The sequence below is a fragment of the Paramisgurnus dabryanus genome, chromosome 14 (genome assembly GCF_030506205.2).
Source record: "Paramisgurnus dabryanus chromosome 14, PD_genome_1.1, whole genome shotgun sequence".
Lineage (NCBI taxonomy): Eukaryota > Metazoa > Chordata > Actinopteri > Cypriniformes > Cobitidae > Paramisgurnus > Paramisgurnus dabryanus.
This window is the reverse complement of record NC_133350.1, coordinates 32315818-32334168: the sequence shown is the minus strand read 5'-3', so window position 1 is coordinate 32334168 and position 18351 is coordinate 32315818. Positions and strand designations below refer to the sequence as shown.

At 42.6% G+C, this 18351-nt stretch overlaps 1 protein-coding gene and 1 non-coding gene across 2 annotated transcripts in view; both read right to left on the bottom strand.

The window, feature by feature from the left end:
• Positions 1 to 519: 519 nt before the first annotated feature.
• On the bottom strand, positions 520 to 591 carry trnah-gug (transfer RNA histidin (anticodon GUG)). The gene has a single exon. It is a non-coding gene; the product is annotated as a tRNA-His (tRNA).
• Positions 592 to 1412: 821 nt separating this feature from the next.
• LOC135747303 (uncharacterized) overlaps positions 1413 to 18351 on the bottom strand; it is a 31185-nt gene continuing 14246 nt past the window's right edge. The window contains exons 2-11 of the mRNA XM_065265927.2: positions 15998 to 16629; positions 15680 to 15901; positions 14542 to 14663; positions 13071 to 14499; positions 12747 to 12950; positions 12161 to 12556; positions 11944 to 12008; positions 5065 to 11810; positions 3767 to 3897; positions 1413 to 2787 (exon numbers count right to left, since the gene is read on the bottom strand). Coding sequence (XP_065121999.2) covers positions 11805 to 11810; positions 11944 to 12008; positions 12161 to 12556; positions 12747 to 12950; positions 13071 to 14499; positions 14542 to 14663; positions 15680 to 15901; positions 15998 to 16298 — 2745 coding nt within the window. The 5' untranslated portion in view covers positions 16299 to 16629 and the 3' untranslated portion in view covers positions 1413 to 2787; positions 3767 to 3897; positions 5065 to 11804. The remainder of the gene's footprint in view (positions 2788 to 3766; positions 3898 to 5064; positions 11811 to 11943; positions 12009 to 12160; positions 12557 to 12746; positions 12951 to 13070; positions 14500 to 14541; positions 14664 to 15679; positions 15902 to 15997; positions 16630 to 18351) is intronic.

The window sequence follows — 18351 nt, the reverse complement described above, 5'->3', positions numbered from 1 at the left end:
CACTAAACCCCGTTACACGCTACACTGTCATCTCTTTGAATCTCCTATGGTTAACGCAAGCTCGTGGTCATTTTCGCCAGGTCGTGTGGTTGCGAATTGCTCACAGTACTAAAAATGTGCGCTCAGAAAAAAAAGAATTTGCTCAGTGCTGAAAAAAAATTAGAGGGAACATTGCACAACAGGGCTGCTTGTTTAACACACACAGGAGAAACTACAAAAGGCTGCTTAGTTTTCCCTTCGCATATCCCACAGTAACAACTTGAGCTTCAGAAAAACAACACCTCGTGAGCTGTAACGTCCAACAAGAGAACGTCCGGGAAGCAAACGCTCGTAGTCGGCAGGGTTTGAACGTGCGTGGGGAGACCCCAACGGCTTTCGAGTCAATCGCCTTAAGAAGACGGCCACGACGAGTCGTCGGGGTGAACCATCTGGGCTTGGTGTGTGCCGAAAAGAACTTGTAAGAAGAGGTTACGTTTTTACAGAATGGGTTGAGCAGCTGACCCATCTTCCTGAATGGACTGCCGTGACCCGGATTCGAACCGGGGTTGCTGCAGCCACAACGCAGAGTACTAACCACTATACGATCACGGCATGCCACCAGGCTCCACCAGAACGCCGCCTTCAGGTCTGCCTTAGTGTGTCGTCCGGAAGGCGCTTGGCATTGATTTTCCTAAGTCTCAATCAACTTTTTGTTTACGTTCATCGGCAAACCTTAAACGAAATGCCTCTTAAAGTCCAATCCATCATCGAGTCCGAAAGCTGACCCGAAAGCCAAAGGAAAACGCCCGCAGACTTGTCGGCAGGATTCGAACCTGTGCGGGGAGACCTCAATGGATTTCTAGTCCATCGCCTTAATCACTCGGCCACGACTACATGCTGTCAGGTGGGTGATATGTTTAACTCTCGCCATTCCCAGCGAAACGGAGCTCTTCACACAGCGGCACAAAATCCAACATAGGATCTTACGAGAACAGTCATCGCCCGAACAGGGACTTGAACCCTGGACCCTCAGATTAAAAGTCTGATGCTCTACCGACTGCGCTAAAGCCGGTGCATGTTAGTCGAGGTAAACCAACCAAAAGAGGCACAGCGACGCGAGTTCGCGCCTCGCTCAGACCAATGGTGGAATTAGTGTGACGTGTCAGTTTGACGCTGCTAGTGCACGCATGTGTCATCATCACTGTCTCCCGCATTTTAATCAATTGTAAATCAGCCCCCCAGCACTGTAATTGGACACTTTTAATAACGGAATAAAAACTATAAACAGGACTGTCCCTGTTTTTATGGTGTGTTTTATTGATTAAAGACTTGTTTTTGTGTTTACAGCTAAAAAATATTGTTTATATAGTATAGTATAGTAGCCAAATTAATAGATTATATAAATAGACACAGAAACAATGTGAGGGCAAGGATTAAACATTTATTATTTGCATAGATTTTTAAGGTAAATAAAAAACCAGAACAGCAATGTTATTAAAATAAAATAATAAATAATAAACATTAATAAAATAAACATTCAACATAGTAGTGCAATTCTGACGTATCAATGTTAATAATAATAATAATAACAAAAACAAAAATTTGCAGTGCACCTTTGACATGTCAGACTAAATTTTTTTTTTAAATCAAAACAAACATTTATCACAGTAGTGCAACTTTGAAAGGTCATCCTAAACAATAACAATAAAAAACTTGACCATAAACAAAATAAACTTAACATTATTTACAGTGTGTATAGTGTGTGTATTACTTACAGTGTGTATATAAAATGTGAAATTTTTAAGGAGCTGGAGGATTGTCAAAATAATAAATAGTAAACATTAATAAAATAAACATTCAACATAGTAGTGCAATTCTGACGTATCAATGTTAATAATAATAATAACAAAAACAAAAATTTGCAGTGCACCTTTGACATGTCAGACTAAACATTTTTTTTAAATCAAAACAAACATTTATCACAGTAGTGCAACTTTGAAAGGTCATCCTAAACAATAACAATAAAAAACTTGACCATAAACAAAATAAACTTAACATTATTTACAGTGTGTATAGTGTGTGTATTATTTACAGTGTGTATATAAAATGTGAAATTTTTAAGGAGCTGGAGGATTGTCATTTCCTGTTTTTTTTTTCCTATAACCATGTCCCTCCAGCACAGCCCTCCATTCAGCATATGACTGAGTCTCAGTCTCTTTGCAGTACCAGTTGCCAAAGTACTGAAGATGTGATGGTGGCTTTCTCTCTTTGTTGCACTTTCTACAAAGAATAACATCTGTCTTCCTCACATATTTGCGTGTGACAGTTCCAGTGTCCTCCCTCATCTGTTTTCTCTTCCTGTACTGCTGAGTGGAGTAAGGTACAGCTTGACTGGATGTTTGTCTCTGAGCTGATGGTGGCATAGCAGAAGGTAAAGGTACGTTAAAGAACACCACCTGTGAAGTTCCAGGCACTGAAGATGATGTATCTACAACTGTCGGAAGCTGCAGGGAGGGCAAAATGAAAGGCAGAGAGATGGGTATTGCTGGTGCAATGATAGGGAGTCTTTGATGTGATGGTGGTGCCTGGGAGATGGCTGGAGGTTGTGATCTCCTCTTGAGTTTTGCCTCCCCAGCAGTGTTTCTTGGCAGGACAAAAAGGTGAGGCTCAGCCAAGCTCCCTGGAAATAGGGTCGGCCCTTTCTGCAAAGCCGCAGGAAGCTTCTCAGGTCCAGCCATGGGTGCATCTGGGAAATTGATACCCTGCTTTGTAACCCTCACATCCTGTGACTTGTAACGCTTGGAGAACCTGGAAAAACATAAAACAACCAGTATTAATAAACATTTAAACAAAAATAAAAAAGTGCTGTGATCATCTACTGTTTAATCACGACTATAATGCAGCAGCATTACACAGCTGATATCATATAGCAATTGATCACACCCTAGTGTCATGTTGCTTTTGTAAAATGACTACTTTCATTGAAATTAACATTGGATTATGGATTCTTACAGTCTGTTAAAGTCCATGTCGTAAGCAATAAATCATATCTTTCATAATAGAAAGGTAAACAAAAGTTGGACTCTTGCTGATTTGTATCTAGACCTGTCAAAGCACCCACAGTTACATTCAGTCAACCGTGCCAATTACTTAAAGCAGCTGAGGGCTATACAGAGATAATAATAATAATAATTAATAATAATTCATTACATTTATATAGCGCTTTTCTCAGTACTCAAAGCGCTTTACATATGAATCTCCTCAACCATCACCAATGTGCAGCATCCACCTGGATGATGCGACAGCAGCCAAACCACACACCAGCTTATCAGTGGAGAGGAGACCGAGAGATATAGCCAATTATTATGAGGGGAGGATTAGTAGGCCAGTTTGGGCAAGTTTGGCCAGGATGCCGGGGCACATACTCTTTTAAAATGACATCCTGGGATTTTTAATGACCACAGAGAGTCAGGACCTCGGTTTAACGTCTCATCCGAAGGACGGTGGTTTTTGACAGTATAGTGTCCCCATCACTATACTGGGGTGTTAGGACCCACACAGACCACAGGGTGAGCACCCCCTGCTGGTCTCACTAACACCTCTACCAGCAGCAACCTGGTTTTTCCCAGGTGGTCTCCCATCCAAGTACTGACCAGGCTCAGCCCTGCTTAGCTTCAATGGGCAAGCTGTCTTGGGCTACAGGGTGATATGTCTGCTGGCGACATGTCTGATATGTCTGCAGAGGGTTCATGTTTTGGTATAGCGGTAACAATGCTAATTTACTCACCAGTCTGAGATTGTTGAATCGTTCATCTGTGCACCGCGTTTTGGTAGAGAGCACAGAGCCTTGTGAAGATGCCCTCCACCACTCTGTTGCAGTCAGGCCTCTGTGCAGGACTATGATGCCCAATGAAACACCTACAAATTACAGCAGAATACATATTATTAATGTAAGATTGTTTTCAGTGTGTGAACTTTTCTCTGTTGAGTTTATTGTTCTATTCTGTCAGATTTGCTTTGTGTTGTCTAGATGTAAATTTTTAATATCTGTGCAGAGTTATGTTGTCTTGTTTGTTTTCTGGGTCGATGTTGAAATATCATATCAATAAATTAGGTATCTACTGTTTTACTGTGTTGTGGCATTATCACAGCTTTGGACAAAAAGTGTCTTAAACTGTTGTTAAACACAGAGATTATTTTTGTGATAATCCAAAAGTCTATGAGAAAAATAAACTGGCTTTTTTGAGAGGGTCAGCCAACAAAAATATGTCATCCCTGTGGCACTCTATAATGACCCCGGTCTGCGTTTTTTCAACGATGTATGGTTAGAACTGTGTCCATAGGAATGTAACTTACATAACATAAAATCAGCATTAAACGTAAATCAAAACTAACAATTTTTGTTATATCTAGGCCAAGTATGAACTTAACAGGCTGCAGGAAGATAAGCTAGTCATAATTCGTCAGGTTTTAATAAATATATATCTTTTTATAAAAATCAAAACCCTTAAAGGGGTCATATTATGAGATTTTTTTAAGATGTAAGATAAATCTTTGGTGTCCCAAGAGTGTGAAGGTAAGGATTTAACTCAAAATACCCCACAGATAATTAATTACAGCATGTTAAAATTCCAAATTTGTAGGTCTGAGCAAAAGTGAGCCGTTTTTGGGTGTGACATTTAAAATGCAAATGAGCGGATGAAGTCCAAACACTGATCACGATGATGGTGATTTGTTGTAATTGAAACTCAATTGTGCTGTCAAGTCCTTCTTTTCTCCCTCTTACTCTCTGAACTAAATGGCAGTGCTGTGGTTGGATAGTGCAGATAAAGGGGGCGGTATTATTGTAATTCACCTTGCTACCTACCTCACAAAACAGGCGAAATCTGAACGACCTAATTTTTCACATGCTTGCAGTTAATGGCTTACCCAAACAAAGTTACTGGGTTGATCTTTATCACATTTTCTAGGTTGATAGAAGCACTGGGGACCCAATTATAGCACTTAAATGTGGAAAAAGTCTGATTTTCATGCTATGACCCCTTTAAACAAATCAAAACCCTGTATTTGCTAAATTTAGCATACCTTCTGGTGCTCTCCACACCAGGTGCCACATTCTTCTTACTGGCCCTGAATCGTCCCTGTTTTAGGTTGGTTTGGTGACGTGGCGAGTAAGTGGTCTTTTTCTTATCAAACTCCCCCAATGCCTGCCATAGGTTGATGATTTGATCAGACTCTTCTCCAGTTAAGGCCAGACGGTGTTCTCTAAGGTTGAACAAATACTCTGCCAAGTCCTGCACAGCTCCATAACCTTCAATATTATCGGGTCCAACACAATCCTTCAATTCAATTCAATTTTATTTATATAGCGCTTTTCACAATTGTCAATTGTTGCAAAGCAGCTTTACATGAGTAGATGTAGAGGAGAACACTGAAAATCAATACATAGTATAAGAAGTAGAATAAAGCGGCTATGGATAAACCGTGTAAGCGAGCGTATTAATAATGTCACGTATACAGTAAAGTGCTAAGTTAAGCCAAAGTTGGCTGACTCTCCCGGAACTAAAAAACCCCCTTAGGAGAAAACCCGGTGGGAAAAACTCCTAGAAGGACAAAAAACCCTAGGGAGAGATTAATATTTATATATATATATATATATATATATAGACACGGTAGGGATAGGAAGCGGGTAAGCGGATTAAACTGGTTCAGCCGGTGGTCGTTGGTCGCGCATCGGCTGGGCATCACGTTGAAGGACAGATCAGTGGTGCGATGACCTTCACAGCAACAGGAACTGGGTCTGTTTGTCTCAATGTCCTCAGGGTCGAGGACGAGACAGGGAGACAAAAACAGAATTCTATTAGCGTAGGGGCCGTTCGCATGTAATGCAAGTGTCATACATTATAGTGGTTTAATTCAGCTCGGTTCCAGACAGGCTAACTATTGCGGCAAGAGTAAATTACCCATATGAGGTATGTGAGTGCTTTGTTCTAGACAAAATAACTACTGCGGGAAAAAGTACATTTATTGGACATTCTATGTGAATGCTTTGTTAAAGAAGAATGTCTTAAGTTTAGATTTAAATTGCTCGACTGTGTCTGATGCTCGAACATTTTTTGGTAAGTCATTCCAGAGCTTAGGGGCCAAGTAGGAAAAGGATCTACCACCTTTAGACACTTTTGATATTCTAGGGATAATTAAGTAACCAGAAGTTTGTGATCGCAGTTTACGTGGTGGATTGTATTCTGACAGTAATTCTGTAATATACGAGGGCGCTCGGCCATTTAATGCTTTGTAGGTGATTAGTAATATTTTAAATTTTATGCGATATTTAACTGGTAGCCAGTGTAAAGATGCCAGAATTGGACTAATGTGATCATACTTTTTAGAACGAGTAAGCACTCTTGCGGCGGCGTTTTGAACCAGCTGTAGCTTGTTTACCTGATTTGCATTGCATCCCCCGAGTAACGAGTTACAATAGTCTATTCTAGAGGTCATAAAAGCATGGATAAGCTTTTCTGCATCTGACAGCATATGGCGTATTTTTGAGATATTTCTAAGATGGAAGAATGCTGTGCGACAGACGTTGGAGATATGACTATCGAAAGATAGATTGCTGTCAAACATTACGCCTAAATTCTTAACCGTGGAAGATGGCACCACCGTGCAGCCATCTATGGGCAACTTGTAATCTGACATATTATGTTTGGAGCGATTTGGTTCAATAATAAGTATCTCTGTCTTATTGGAGTTTAGCATAAGAAAGTTATGTGCCATCCAGTTCCTAATATCACTAATGCAGTCTGTTAGTTTAGCAAACTGGTGTGTTTCGCTCGGATGTGACGAGATGTAAAGCTGGGTATCATCCGCATAGCAGTGAAAACTTATGTTATGTTTCCTGATAATGTCTCCTAGAGGTAACATATATAGCGAGAATAGGATAGGGCCTAGAACTGATCCCTGAGGTACGCCGCATTTAACGGGGGAGTGATAGGACTCTTCCTCATTTACATAAACAAAGTGATATCGATTGGTTAGATACGATCCAAACCAGGCTAGCGCCTGACCACTGATGCCAACATAGTTTTCTAGTCTATTGAGTAGGATTCTGTGATCTATTGTGTCGAAGGCTGCACTAAGGTCTAGTAATATAAGGATTGAGATTTCACCACGATCGGATGTTAATAGGAGGTCATTTGTAACTCTAAGCAGCGCTGTTTCTGTGCTATGGTGGGGCCTGAATCCTGATTGGAACTTTTCATATGTATTATTATTCGCTATGAATGTGCGTAGCTGGCTTGCCACTACTTTTTCTAATATTTTAGAAATAAATGGTAGATTTGAGATTGGTCTAAAGTTATTAAGATCTCCCCGGTCAAGGTTTGGTTTTTTAATGAGCGGTCTAATAACTGCTAGTTTGAAAGCTGTTGGAACGTATCCTAATTCTAGCGATGAGTTAAAGATATTAAGTACCGTGTCGGACACTACATGAAATACCTCTTTTAGTAATTTTGTGGGAACGGGGTCTAATATACAGGAAGATGATTTAGATGATGTTACTAATTTAGAGAGCTCTTCTATTGTAGTAGGTTCAAATGACTCAAGATGTTCGTATGGTAAACTAGTGGTAAATGTACTATTGGGTATAGTGGTAGCTGCTTGCGTAGTTTCTATGTTTTCCCTAATAAACATAATTTTGTTAGTAAAGAAGTTCATGAAGTCTTTACTATTGTGTTGGAGTTTACTATTGGTTTCTGTTTGTTCTTTGTGTCACGGTGATCCGTGTCATGTTTTGTTCGTCTCTCCGATTACGTCACCTGGACTATTCACGGACTGATTCATCACACCTGTTCCCCGTTCAGTGTTGTGTATTTATACTGCTGTCTGTTTCTCACCTGTCGCCGGATCATTGTCATTGTCATTACTACCCTGTCTGTTCCCCGTGTCACATTTTGGATGTTCCTGTGTTGCTGTTTTACTCCTCGTGTTTTGTTTCTGTTCATTTTATATTAAATGTTATTTATTTCATGGTGAACCCTGCACTTGCGTCCTGATTCCTGTTTCCCAGTCATGACAGAATGATCCGGCCAGACTGGACGCAGCGGGTTCACGGAGGGCGGCTCCCCCAGGAGTTTCGTCGAGGGGGAGTAGTGACATCGGGGTTCATTCCCCATCAGCCCCGATGTCTCTTGGGGACCACCGTGAGCGATCGCTCGCTCCTGCGAGCATGCGGGAGGAGGATCGGCCCAGGCGGTCCCCCAACGGTTGAGTCGTCGTCGACGGTCCCTCGGAGGACCACCATCCTGCTCGCAGGGGGATCCGGAACGGACCACGCCCGATCATTTCCCCGGGGTGGCTACCGTGAGAGGGTCTCCGTTTCCGCGAGGGGATGGGAGATGACTTCCGGGGGCAGCTGATCGTCGGCGATTCCCAGGAGGGGGGTAATTCGTCTGCCTCGGTTCTCGGAGCGATCGCTCCGGTTCTCCTGGCGCAGTCCGGCCTACCGTTCCTGTTGGTCTCATCCCGGCGGCTGCCGGCTTCGCCAGGGTCCCCAAGCCCTCCACCCCTCCCTTGGACTCTCGCTACCAGACTTTTGTGTTTGCTTTGTTTATGTGAGTGTCTGGTAGCCACTCGTAGAGGGAGGGGTCATGTCACGGTGATCCGTGTCATGTTTTGTTCGTCTCTCCGATTACGTCACCTGGACTATTCACGGACTGATTCATCACACCTGTTCCCCGTTAAGTGTTGTGTATTTATACTGCTGTCTGTTTCTCACCTGTCGCCGGATCATTGTCATTGTCATTACTACCCTGTCTGTTCCCCGTGTCACATTTTGGATGTTCCTGTGTTGCTGTTTTACTCCTCGTGTTTTGTTTCTGTTCATTTTATATTAAATGTTATTTATTTCATGGTGAACCCTGCACTTGCGTCCTGATTCCTGTTTCCCAGTCATGACACTTTGTTTCTAGTCAGTTTCGCAACTGTGCTAAAGAGGAAACGAGGGTTGTTATGATTTTCTTTAATAAGCGTACTGAGATAGGTAGATCTGGCGGTTTTTATAGCCTGTCTGTAGTGTTGAACACTCTCTTTCCATTCTGAACGCCATACCTCTAACTTTGTGTTTCGGTAGTTTCTTTCCATTTTTCTAGCTACTTTTTTAAGGGCTGCAGTATGATGGTCATACCATGGAGCTGGCGTTTTTTCTTTGATTCTCTTTTTTCGAATGGGAGCAACGGCATCCATCGTGCTAGAGCAAACGTTGTTCAGGTTGTCTAATATAATATCCAGATCTTCACGGTTATCTGCTACATGTTTCATTTGAGACAGGTCTGGAAGAGTGCTAGTAAAGCTATCTTTAGTGGTGGAAATTATTGTTCTGGCTAATCTGTAGCATGTTGTAGACAGGGCGGTCCTATCTAGAAGTATTGTGTATGACACAAGGCAATGGTCTGAAACGGCATCGCTCTGGGGTGATATTTCGATGTCATTAATATTGAGTCCGAGTGACAGAATTAAGTCTAATGTGTGCTTACGAGTATGCGTGGGCCCTGACACGTTTTGTTTAATACCGAGAGAATTTAGAACATCCAAAAACGCACGTCCTAAAGCATCTTTTGAGTTATCCACATGGGTATTAAAATCACCAACGATAAGAGCTTTATCTACAGTAACTTTAAGCTCAGATAGGAAGTCTGCTATTTCTTTAAGAAAATCTGTGTGTTGGCCCGGAGGCCTATATATGGTAGCTAAAACGAACGAAAGCTTTTTGTTGTTACGATCAGTTATTTCCATGTTTAACAGTATTATTTCAAAAGAATAAAATTTTAGTTCTGATTTATGGTTTACTTTGAACATTTTGTTATATATTGTAGCTACACCACCCCCTCTCCCTTTTAGACGAGGAACGTCTTTATAATAATAGTCTTCTGGGGTGGATTCGTTTAAACTGATGTAATCGTCTGCTTTAAGCCAGGTCTCTGTTAAACAGAGTGCATCTAAGTTTTGGTCAGTAATTATTTCATTGATAATAGGTTCTTTATTGGTAAGCGATCTGATGTTAAGAAGGCCGAATTTTAACATTTGAGTTTCATCTGCTAATGTATTGTGTTTTAATTTTATGTTAATAAGATTTGTACGAGACGAGGTAAACGGTGCTCTGTATTTATTTGTTCGAGGAACAGACACAGTCGAGATGTGTTGGTACTCTGGTAAAAAAGGCTCTATGTGCTGGGATATATGTGATCTTGACATGTCAAGGCAGCTAACAGACTGACGGGTAAGCCGATCTGTCTGTTCCCTGACCTGGGCCCTGGATAGTCAGACAATATCAAAAGTAAGACTATTGGTCAGATTTCTAGAGAGTATAGCACTTCCTTCCGGAGACGGATGGAGGCCATCTCTCTTTAGCAGGTCAGGTCTTCCCCGGAAATGCTTCCAATTGTCTATAAACCCTACGTTATGCTGAGGGCACCACTTTGACATCCAGCCATGAAGAGACACTAATCTACTGTAAGTTTCATCCCCCCGGTAGGCGGGGAGGGGACCAGAGCAAATTACATTGTCTGACATTGTTTTTGCAATTTCACACACCTCTTTAATAGTATCTTTGGTGATCTCCGACTGGCGGAGTCTGGTGTCATTCGTGCCGGCGTGAATAACAATCTTAGAAAACTTACGTTTAGCATTAGCCAGCACTTTAAGTTTTGATCTAATGTCAGACGCTCTGGCTCCCGGTATACAATCGACTATGGTGGCTGGTGCCTCAATGTCAACGTTCCTGAGTATCGAATCTCCAATAACCAGGGCATTTTTAACAGACGTCTCAGCCGGTGTATTGCTGAGTGGAGAAAATCTGTTTGATATTAAAACAGGGGCGTGATTTGGGTGCCGAATGCGACTATGCCGCCTGACAGTCACCCAGTTAGTCAGCCGCCTTGACTCTGAAGTCGGAACCGAGCCAGGTGTATTACGCATAACACTAGGCGCACCCGAAACAGTGTTTGTAACATTAACATTAGCGGTCTTACTGTCCTCAACTAGCGTTCGGATGCGCGATTCTAGTTCTGCAACCTTCTCCGTCAGCCTTACTACTTCAATACACTTAGCACATGTAAACCCCTCTATGCTGACGGAAGAAGCTAAACTGTACATGTGGCAAGTAGTGCAGGTTACAATGACAAGCGGAGTCTTACCGTTTTCATGCTGGGCGATGGCGTCTCCGTTAGCCCCAACGCGGTCCGTGAAGCTGCATCGAGACGGGTGCTGGCTCGCAGCACGCCTCGGCCGCCTACGAGCGTCTGTGGTCAGGGTGATGTGAGGTATGCTGACTCTGCGAAGGCTGGGCAGCACCTCTTTCACAGCTTCCCGATCTGGTGTGGACAGGTCAGAAAAGCATTCATCGTATGAATCCGCCATTAGATCGCCAACGAAGGCAGGTTTAAGTAAACAGACGGTAAGAAATGCTAGCTTTAACCTGCACCGATGCTAGCGGGCTATATGCTAACACTGGGTGTTTACAAGTGATAAAATCGTTTCGCTTAGTAATACAATTCAGTAATCGTCAAGGTGAAGTATTCCTAAGATAAGCAATAAGTTATATTATATAGATAGGAATAAGATAGTGAAAAAATAGGATTTAGCTGCTAAGCTCAGCGGAGCTTCGGGCTTGCGACTCCTCGTCGCTCTCTCTCAGCGTCTCTCTCTGCGTCTCTCTCTGATGACGTCAGCGTCTCTCTCTCAGCGTCTCAGCGTTTCACCAATGAGTACAGTTTCCAGTCCTTACCCTCCTGTACAGCCAGATGAAAGATCCTAAAGCAAGGAATCTTTTAAACCTAAAGAAAGATCATTTAGCAACTTTTGAAAGCACCAATGAATACAAATATTCACATGAAAGCACAGCCAACATAACCCAGATTTTGTTTGCATACATGTATATGTACATTAAAAAAGAAACCGTGCCCTTACATCATGCGAACGGTTCTCTTCAGATGATGGAAGGTCAGTTTCTGTGGACCCTTGGTTACCTGGGGCTACATGAAAAAGGTAAATATTTAGTTTACATTTGTATTTATCTTTGACAAATATTGATAATATATTGACAATGACAAATATTCATTTAGAGTCATTTAGAGTTAGTGTGACAACAAACAACTCTCAATAAAAATACTTTGGTAAAACTCACAGCTATGTGCGCCAGGAGATAGTGCTGGCTGAGTGTGCAGTGAGCTGGAAACAGAAGATGTGACTGGTATTGGAGGGACCACAGACAGTGATGATGTAGAGCTGGTGACAGGAGATCTCACTGGTAATGTAGGGGACACATACAGTGATGACTTGGGTCTGGTTGCCGGAGGGGTTGAAGATGATGCTGCAGACACTGATGCTTGTGAAGCAGCAGAAGGTATCCGCTCTGTGTCAAAGGTGGGGACAGTGATGTCTTGAAACTCCTCAAGTTCATCATAAGCTTCCTCCACCTCTATAGCAACCTCAGTGGTCTCAGACTCTTCAATGGCCAACCTGTAGTCCTGCAGAACTTTACCAGTTTGCTGGTAAAGATACTCTACTCCGATAAGTTCACCTTTAAAATATTAAAACAATGACAATTAGATAATATATCAGAATATTATATTATTACTCTTTATTATAACACTGTTTGTGTGTGTGTGTGTGTGTGTGTGTGTGTGTGTGTGTGTGTGTGTGTGTGTGTGTGTGTGTGTGTGTGTGTGTGTGTGTGTAATTGTCACCAAAAACAACAAACAGTTATCTACCAGTGTACTTTCTTGGCCCAACATAAGGGCTGATTTTCATGCCCATGACCTCCTCTGCAAGAATATTGGCAGCATGACGGAGAAGATGACTGTAGGAATGTGGCTGCTGCTCATTAGTTGTTGCTGCCACAGCCCGGTCCTCATTCCACCTTGCAAGTCCATCAAAAAGATACGCCTGAAAAAAGGTGTCACTTGCCAGCGTGCCTGTACATTAAAAAAAATCATATAAATACATAAATAACTGTTCTTGCTATTCTCATAATTATTTCAATATATAATTAAGTAAAATCTTATTAAAAAAATTCTGTGACTAAAATTACTTACCTGGGATGAATCTGTTGAGGTGCAGGTGAAAAGACTCGAGCGAAGTAGAACCTCTGGCACAGCGGTAAGTTGGCAGACGGTGCCCTCCCTTCATTAAAGTGCCCGTCTGCATGTAGAGCTGCACACCTTGAGGATCCTGGATGCAGGCCACATGCTTTCGCTGGGACTTTATGATCTCACTCATCCGGGCTGAGTTTATTAAAGGGACTCCCAGAATATCACGACCAGCATCTCCTTCAAAGGCCTGAATGAGGCTCTCAATCATCGTCAGGGTCTCCTTGGTCCCACAAGTGGTTCTCCTGCAATGTAGGGCTAGCTCACTACGGCTAATACGGCGCAGTACATCCGCCTCAGATGATGGTCTCCAGTCAGCTTCTAGCTCTGCATGCTTTGCCATCTTCAGGGCCGTCAGGTCGTCCTGGTCCCACATGAAAATACAGTGGCTGAGGCGACTCATAAATGTGGCATATAACGGGTGACAGTCGGTGGTGCAACCCACAGAAAATCTCCGCATAAAGTGCCATATATCCAACCAGATGGTCATTTGCTCCCACTCTTCAAACATCCTCCTCAGAAGAGTGTTGCCACAGCAGTCTCGGTCCACATACAGTACCTCGGGAGGAGCTACCCCAGCCACTCTGTATCTCCTAATGAGGCCTTCAATCATTGGCCCAAGACCAAAACCCTCACTTGCTGTGAGCACGGACATGATCACCTGTCCATGCTCATTTCCAACATTGGTTGCCCAGGCAGCGGTGCCATAGCTGGGTCCTGCTAGTTTTCTGGCTACTTTTTTTGTGGAATCCATTTTTAAGATCCGACCATATTGTGATGTTATAGCGGCCTTGATCTCATCCAGCCGTTGCAGGACATCCTGGGCATAGACCTGCATCAGCCACCAGTGCTTAGGGACAGAAGGCATTGTAGGAAGCGGTTCAAATGTCACAGGCAGTATCAGGCTTGATGTGACAGCACTGGCAATCCCCTTGCAATCTGTAAGATATTGGACTGTTTTTTGCAACCAGACCTCAGCATGACGCTCCTGCAGCTTGCGCTGGATCTGGCTGCTGCTGTTTCCCACACCTCGTTGACGCATCAAACATACTACCTGAAAGTCACATGCAAGTTTTGATGTTAGAATGCAGGGGAACTGCGCTCTGTGGCCAATGTCGAGTTGGGAGATGATATCATGGCTCCAGCTGATGACCTTCCTCTTACATCTTCGGCAGGCCAGGTACTCAGATGCCACAAAGTACACACTATTCAAAGCAATCACCACCCTGATCTTTTGATGCAGGCCAGCTGAGGTCAGAAGATCTTTCTGACAGTCTGGATGTGGACAGGTCAGCTTCAATTGCCACAGCTTTCGTGGCATCCAGAGCAGCAGAGGATGGCCAAAGTAATTCTCCAAGGAAGGAGCACTACTGGTCTTCAGTGGCACCGATGGAGGATACCACTAAAGTTTGTCCACCCTGTTATAGATCAGCTCAGGACGGCCTGGTGCAGCCCATCTGAACAGGGCCTTGGAAATCCACCTTTGGTCCACTTCAGGCAGGGTGTGTATCCTTCCAGCTGGAAGACAGACTCGTTGTGCTGGAAAAAAACATAAACACTAATTCACATTGTTGCACCAACAAGGCTTAAATTAAACCTAGAGTTTGAAAAACAGTTTAGAGCTATCCAGGGTTTGTTGATCTTAGTTTAATTTTAATTTGACTTGTGTTGCACTACTTCAATTTAAACACAGATTAACAAATCTTAGATTAAAACCTTAACTACACCCTTCATCTGTGTTTTATTTTGTCCGGCACAATGAATTTGCTGTAATTAAACAGCAACAATGTTGACGTTGTTATTCAAAAGAAAATAAACAGTTTATGCAGGCAAAGGAAAAGTAATTTTTGTATTATAAATCACTACTTACATAAATCGGAAATCTAAAGGGTTGATTCAAAATAATAACATTTGACAATCTATTAAAACAGTCTATTGTATTGATTAAAGGAGCAATGTGGCAGGAAACAAGCTCAGATATTGTGATATAATGATGTGCCAGCGCATTTGTCATGCCGCCGTGTCTGTTCATTCTCTGTGCTATTAATATAGTTTTTGAGTGATCGACCTCTATCCTGTGTATTTAAAAAAAGTCTATGTATGTACTGTAGGATAGGGAGGGTATCCCGGACTTGATGCTTCAAAGCCAATAAAACATCTTAATGTGCCGCTAAACTTACTCTGTTGAGACATTTTAAGAAACGCATCTTTGAATGGCACCACCACGCTCGCAGTGTCTGTTTCTGATCATTTATCTACACATTTAATTGTAAAAAAAATCTTTAAACCTCCTATGCACGTTTAAAGTTAATCCCTAACTGAGATTGAAAACAGAGTTTAAAGTACAGGGACAACAGATAATCTAGGTTTAATGTAAAATTTAAACCTGGATCAAAATGACAATTTAAATGTAACTCTGTTTATTTTTAAACAAGATTTAATGTTTGGGCCTAATCTTTGTTGGTGCAACCCACCCATTGTTTTACTTTACTTTATTATGCCTGTAAAGTAAACTTGAATATTTTGTTATATGTTTTAAATAAGTTTAAACGTACATGCCACATGTGCCTCCTCAAACATAGTTGCCTCTGCCAGCAGTGTGCTGTCATCTATCTCAGTAGACACAGAGGGGTGGGTTAGGGTAGCTGAGGGCCCTGCGGCGGCTTCAATGGAAACAGTCGGGTAGGTGAGGGTGGCTGTGGGCCCTGTGGCTCCCTCAATAGACACAGTTGGGTGTGTGAGGGTGGCAGAGGGGCGTGCACGTGCCTGGGCCAAAGCTACAAAACAAAACACGGGACAATTAAACATGACTCCTGAACAGCAACAAATACTAAAAAACAAACCAACTATTTTACACATAAGTGTTTGCTTACAAGGTGTGGTTTTGATGGGGGAAACCATCCTTTTTATGGTCTTGGTCAGGGTTCTTTGGTCAGGCAACTTCCCAACCAAGAGGGAGCGTAGAGAGGCAGTGGAAGCATGGGTGGTGGCAGCGTGCTGGGTGGGTGCAGCTTGCTGGGTGGGTGCAGCATGCTGGGTGGGTGCAGCGTGCTGAGTAGGGGCAGCGTGCTTGGAAGCTTTTGCATCATTCTGCTCTTCCTTCATGGCAATGGCAATTTTGCCAGAAGGAAAGAGCTCAATATACTCCCTGAAACTCCCCTTGTTGTGGGGCATGTTCTTGGGAGTCTTTGCTGCCTCCTGTGGTGTCCCTCTTCATAGATGCAACCAGGTAAGCAGCATACCCTAGTGCATTTTCTGCCACCCACCTGAATGTTTGCCCACGAAAGATACCAAACTGGATTTCAAAGAAACCCAGCAGGTGCTTTCTGTTAGCTGGATCTCCATGGTGCTGACTTAAGCTTTTCTTGGCCTTGTCCAGCACAGCCTCCGGGGACAGGGGTCTTGTGTAAGGCTTTCCTTTGTTGGCTTCCTTCACCTTTGCTGCTTCCAGTGTGTCCGAAAGATTCAGGCTGCCATCAGCCCATCTCCTGAAGCGAGGCTCCATCTGAATTAAAAAATGAAGATATAAATATTACAGAGAAACAGAAAACACATTTGGTAATCCAGCTGTGTAAATTACATTACTATATGGGCAATTCCTTACAAATGCTAACCTTACCATGAACATTTTTTACCAAAGATTTTCACTGCATTTATAGCTTAGTTGTCAAAATTTGGTGGTTTTTATACCAGTGGAGGTCTCTTTCTTAAAGATTTTAAAGCATTTTAAGTATGTTTTTTCATAATCATATAAAAACCATTTCAGAATTGTCACATCCATAACAGTACATATTCCTCTTTAATGCACACATGAAAATTACATTTAAATGCATTGTTTTTGTTCTAAAAAAGAGTCATCCCTTCTCCATTTGTTCTGTTTTTGGCTTCTGGTTTGTGCAAAATAATTCACTGAAATCCTACAAATGTTTTCTCTCAAAAACGTGTGTCTTTTTTTGTCGGAGCCAATGGTGTAGTGGGCAGCGCTCCGACATATGTCCAAACGCACTTCCGGCAACCCGAGTTCGAATACCGGCTCGAGGTCCTTTGCCGATCCCATACCCCTCTCTCCACCCTCTACTTTCCTGTCGTCTCTCAAACTACTGTGTATCAATAAAGGCAAAAATGGCCCCAAAAAAAATAATAAAAAAATAAATAAAACAAAACGTGTGTCTTTCTGTCACTTCCATAACATTCATAACAGTCCCTCATCTAAAATAGAAAACTAGTGCATAGATTGATATTATTTTGATGACTGATAACAAACATATTGGGCCCTATCTTGCACCCAGCGCAATTGACTTTGTCAGTGACGCATGTATCATTCGTATTTTGCAACGGCGCACAGCGGGTTTTTCCCTCCACAGACGCACGTCGACAAACTAGGGAATGAACTTGCGCTCCCAGGGCGGTTCAGCGCAAAAAAAGAGGCGTGTTCCGGCGCAAACCATCCCTGATGCTATTTTGCAGTTTCAAAAAACAATTGCGCCACTGACCAGAAAAAAAAGTTTAAAGTCAGTGGCGCGTTGCGCGTTGTTCATTATGCTATTTTAAGGGCGCATGCTTGACCGTATAGCTTGCACAACGCGCACACACTTGCATCTAAGCTACACAGATGCAACAGTTATTTTTGCAAATCATAAATTGTTACCCTAAAAAATATTAATACACGAGATAAGGGGAATCATAGTGGTGAGCATTGTGGTGATAGTTTTTATTTATTGTGTGGCTGTGTTAAAAAATTCTCATGCAAATAACGATTAAAATATTTTCATACGTTTGTTGTGTGGCTGTATTACGTTTATTTTATGTAAATAATAATTTAAATGTTTTCATAAGAAACCTTAATGTATATGAACTTGATTTGTTAGTCTACTTTGGGGTTGGACCTTGCGTTTCTTGGGTCCGATTTCAAAGCCCCCAAACCCTTTCAGCGGTGAGGGTGGACGCAGCGATGTCCTCTGCTGGCGTCAGGTCCTGAGGCAGATCCATCTCCCGTTACACGGCGTGCCCGATTTATGCTGGCAAGCTTGGGATTCCCCCGTACAAGGACGTCGGTCTCCTCGGCTGTGAACCGCTCCTGGTGTGCGCCTGGTAAATCCGTCATAATAATAGCAACCCGCCATGGAACTTGCGCCCTTGCGTTTAAAGGGAATGTTGGATAGCGTTCTGATTGGTTTATTTGACGTTACGCCCAAACCACACCTATGAATAATGAACCTACTTCAGA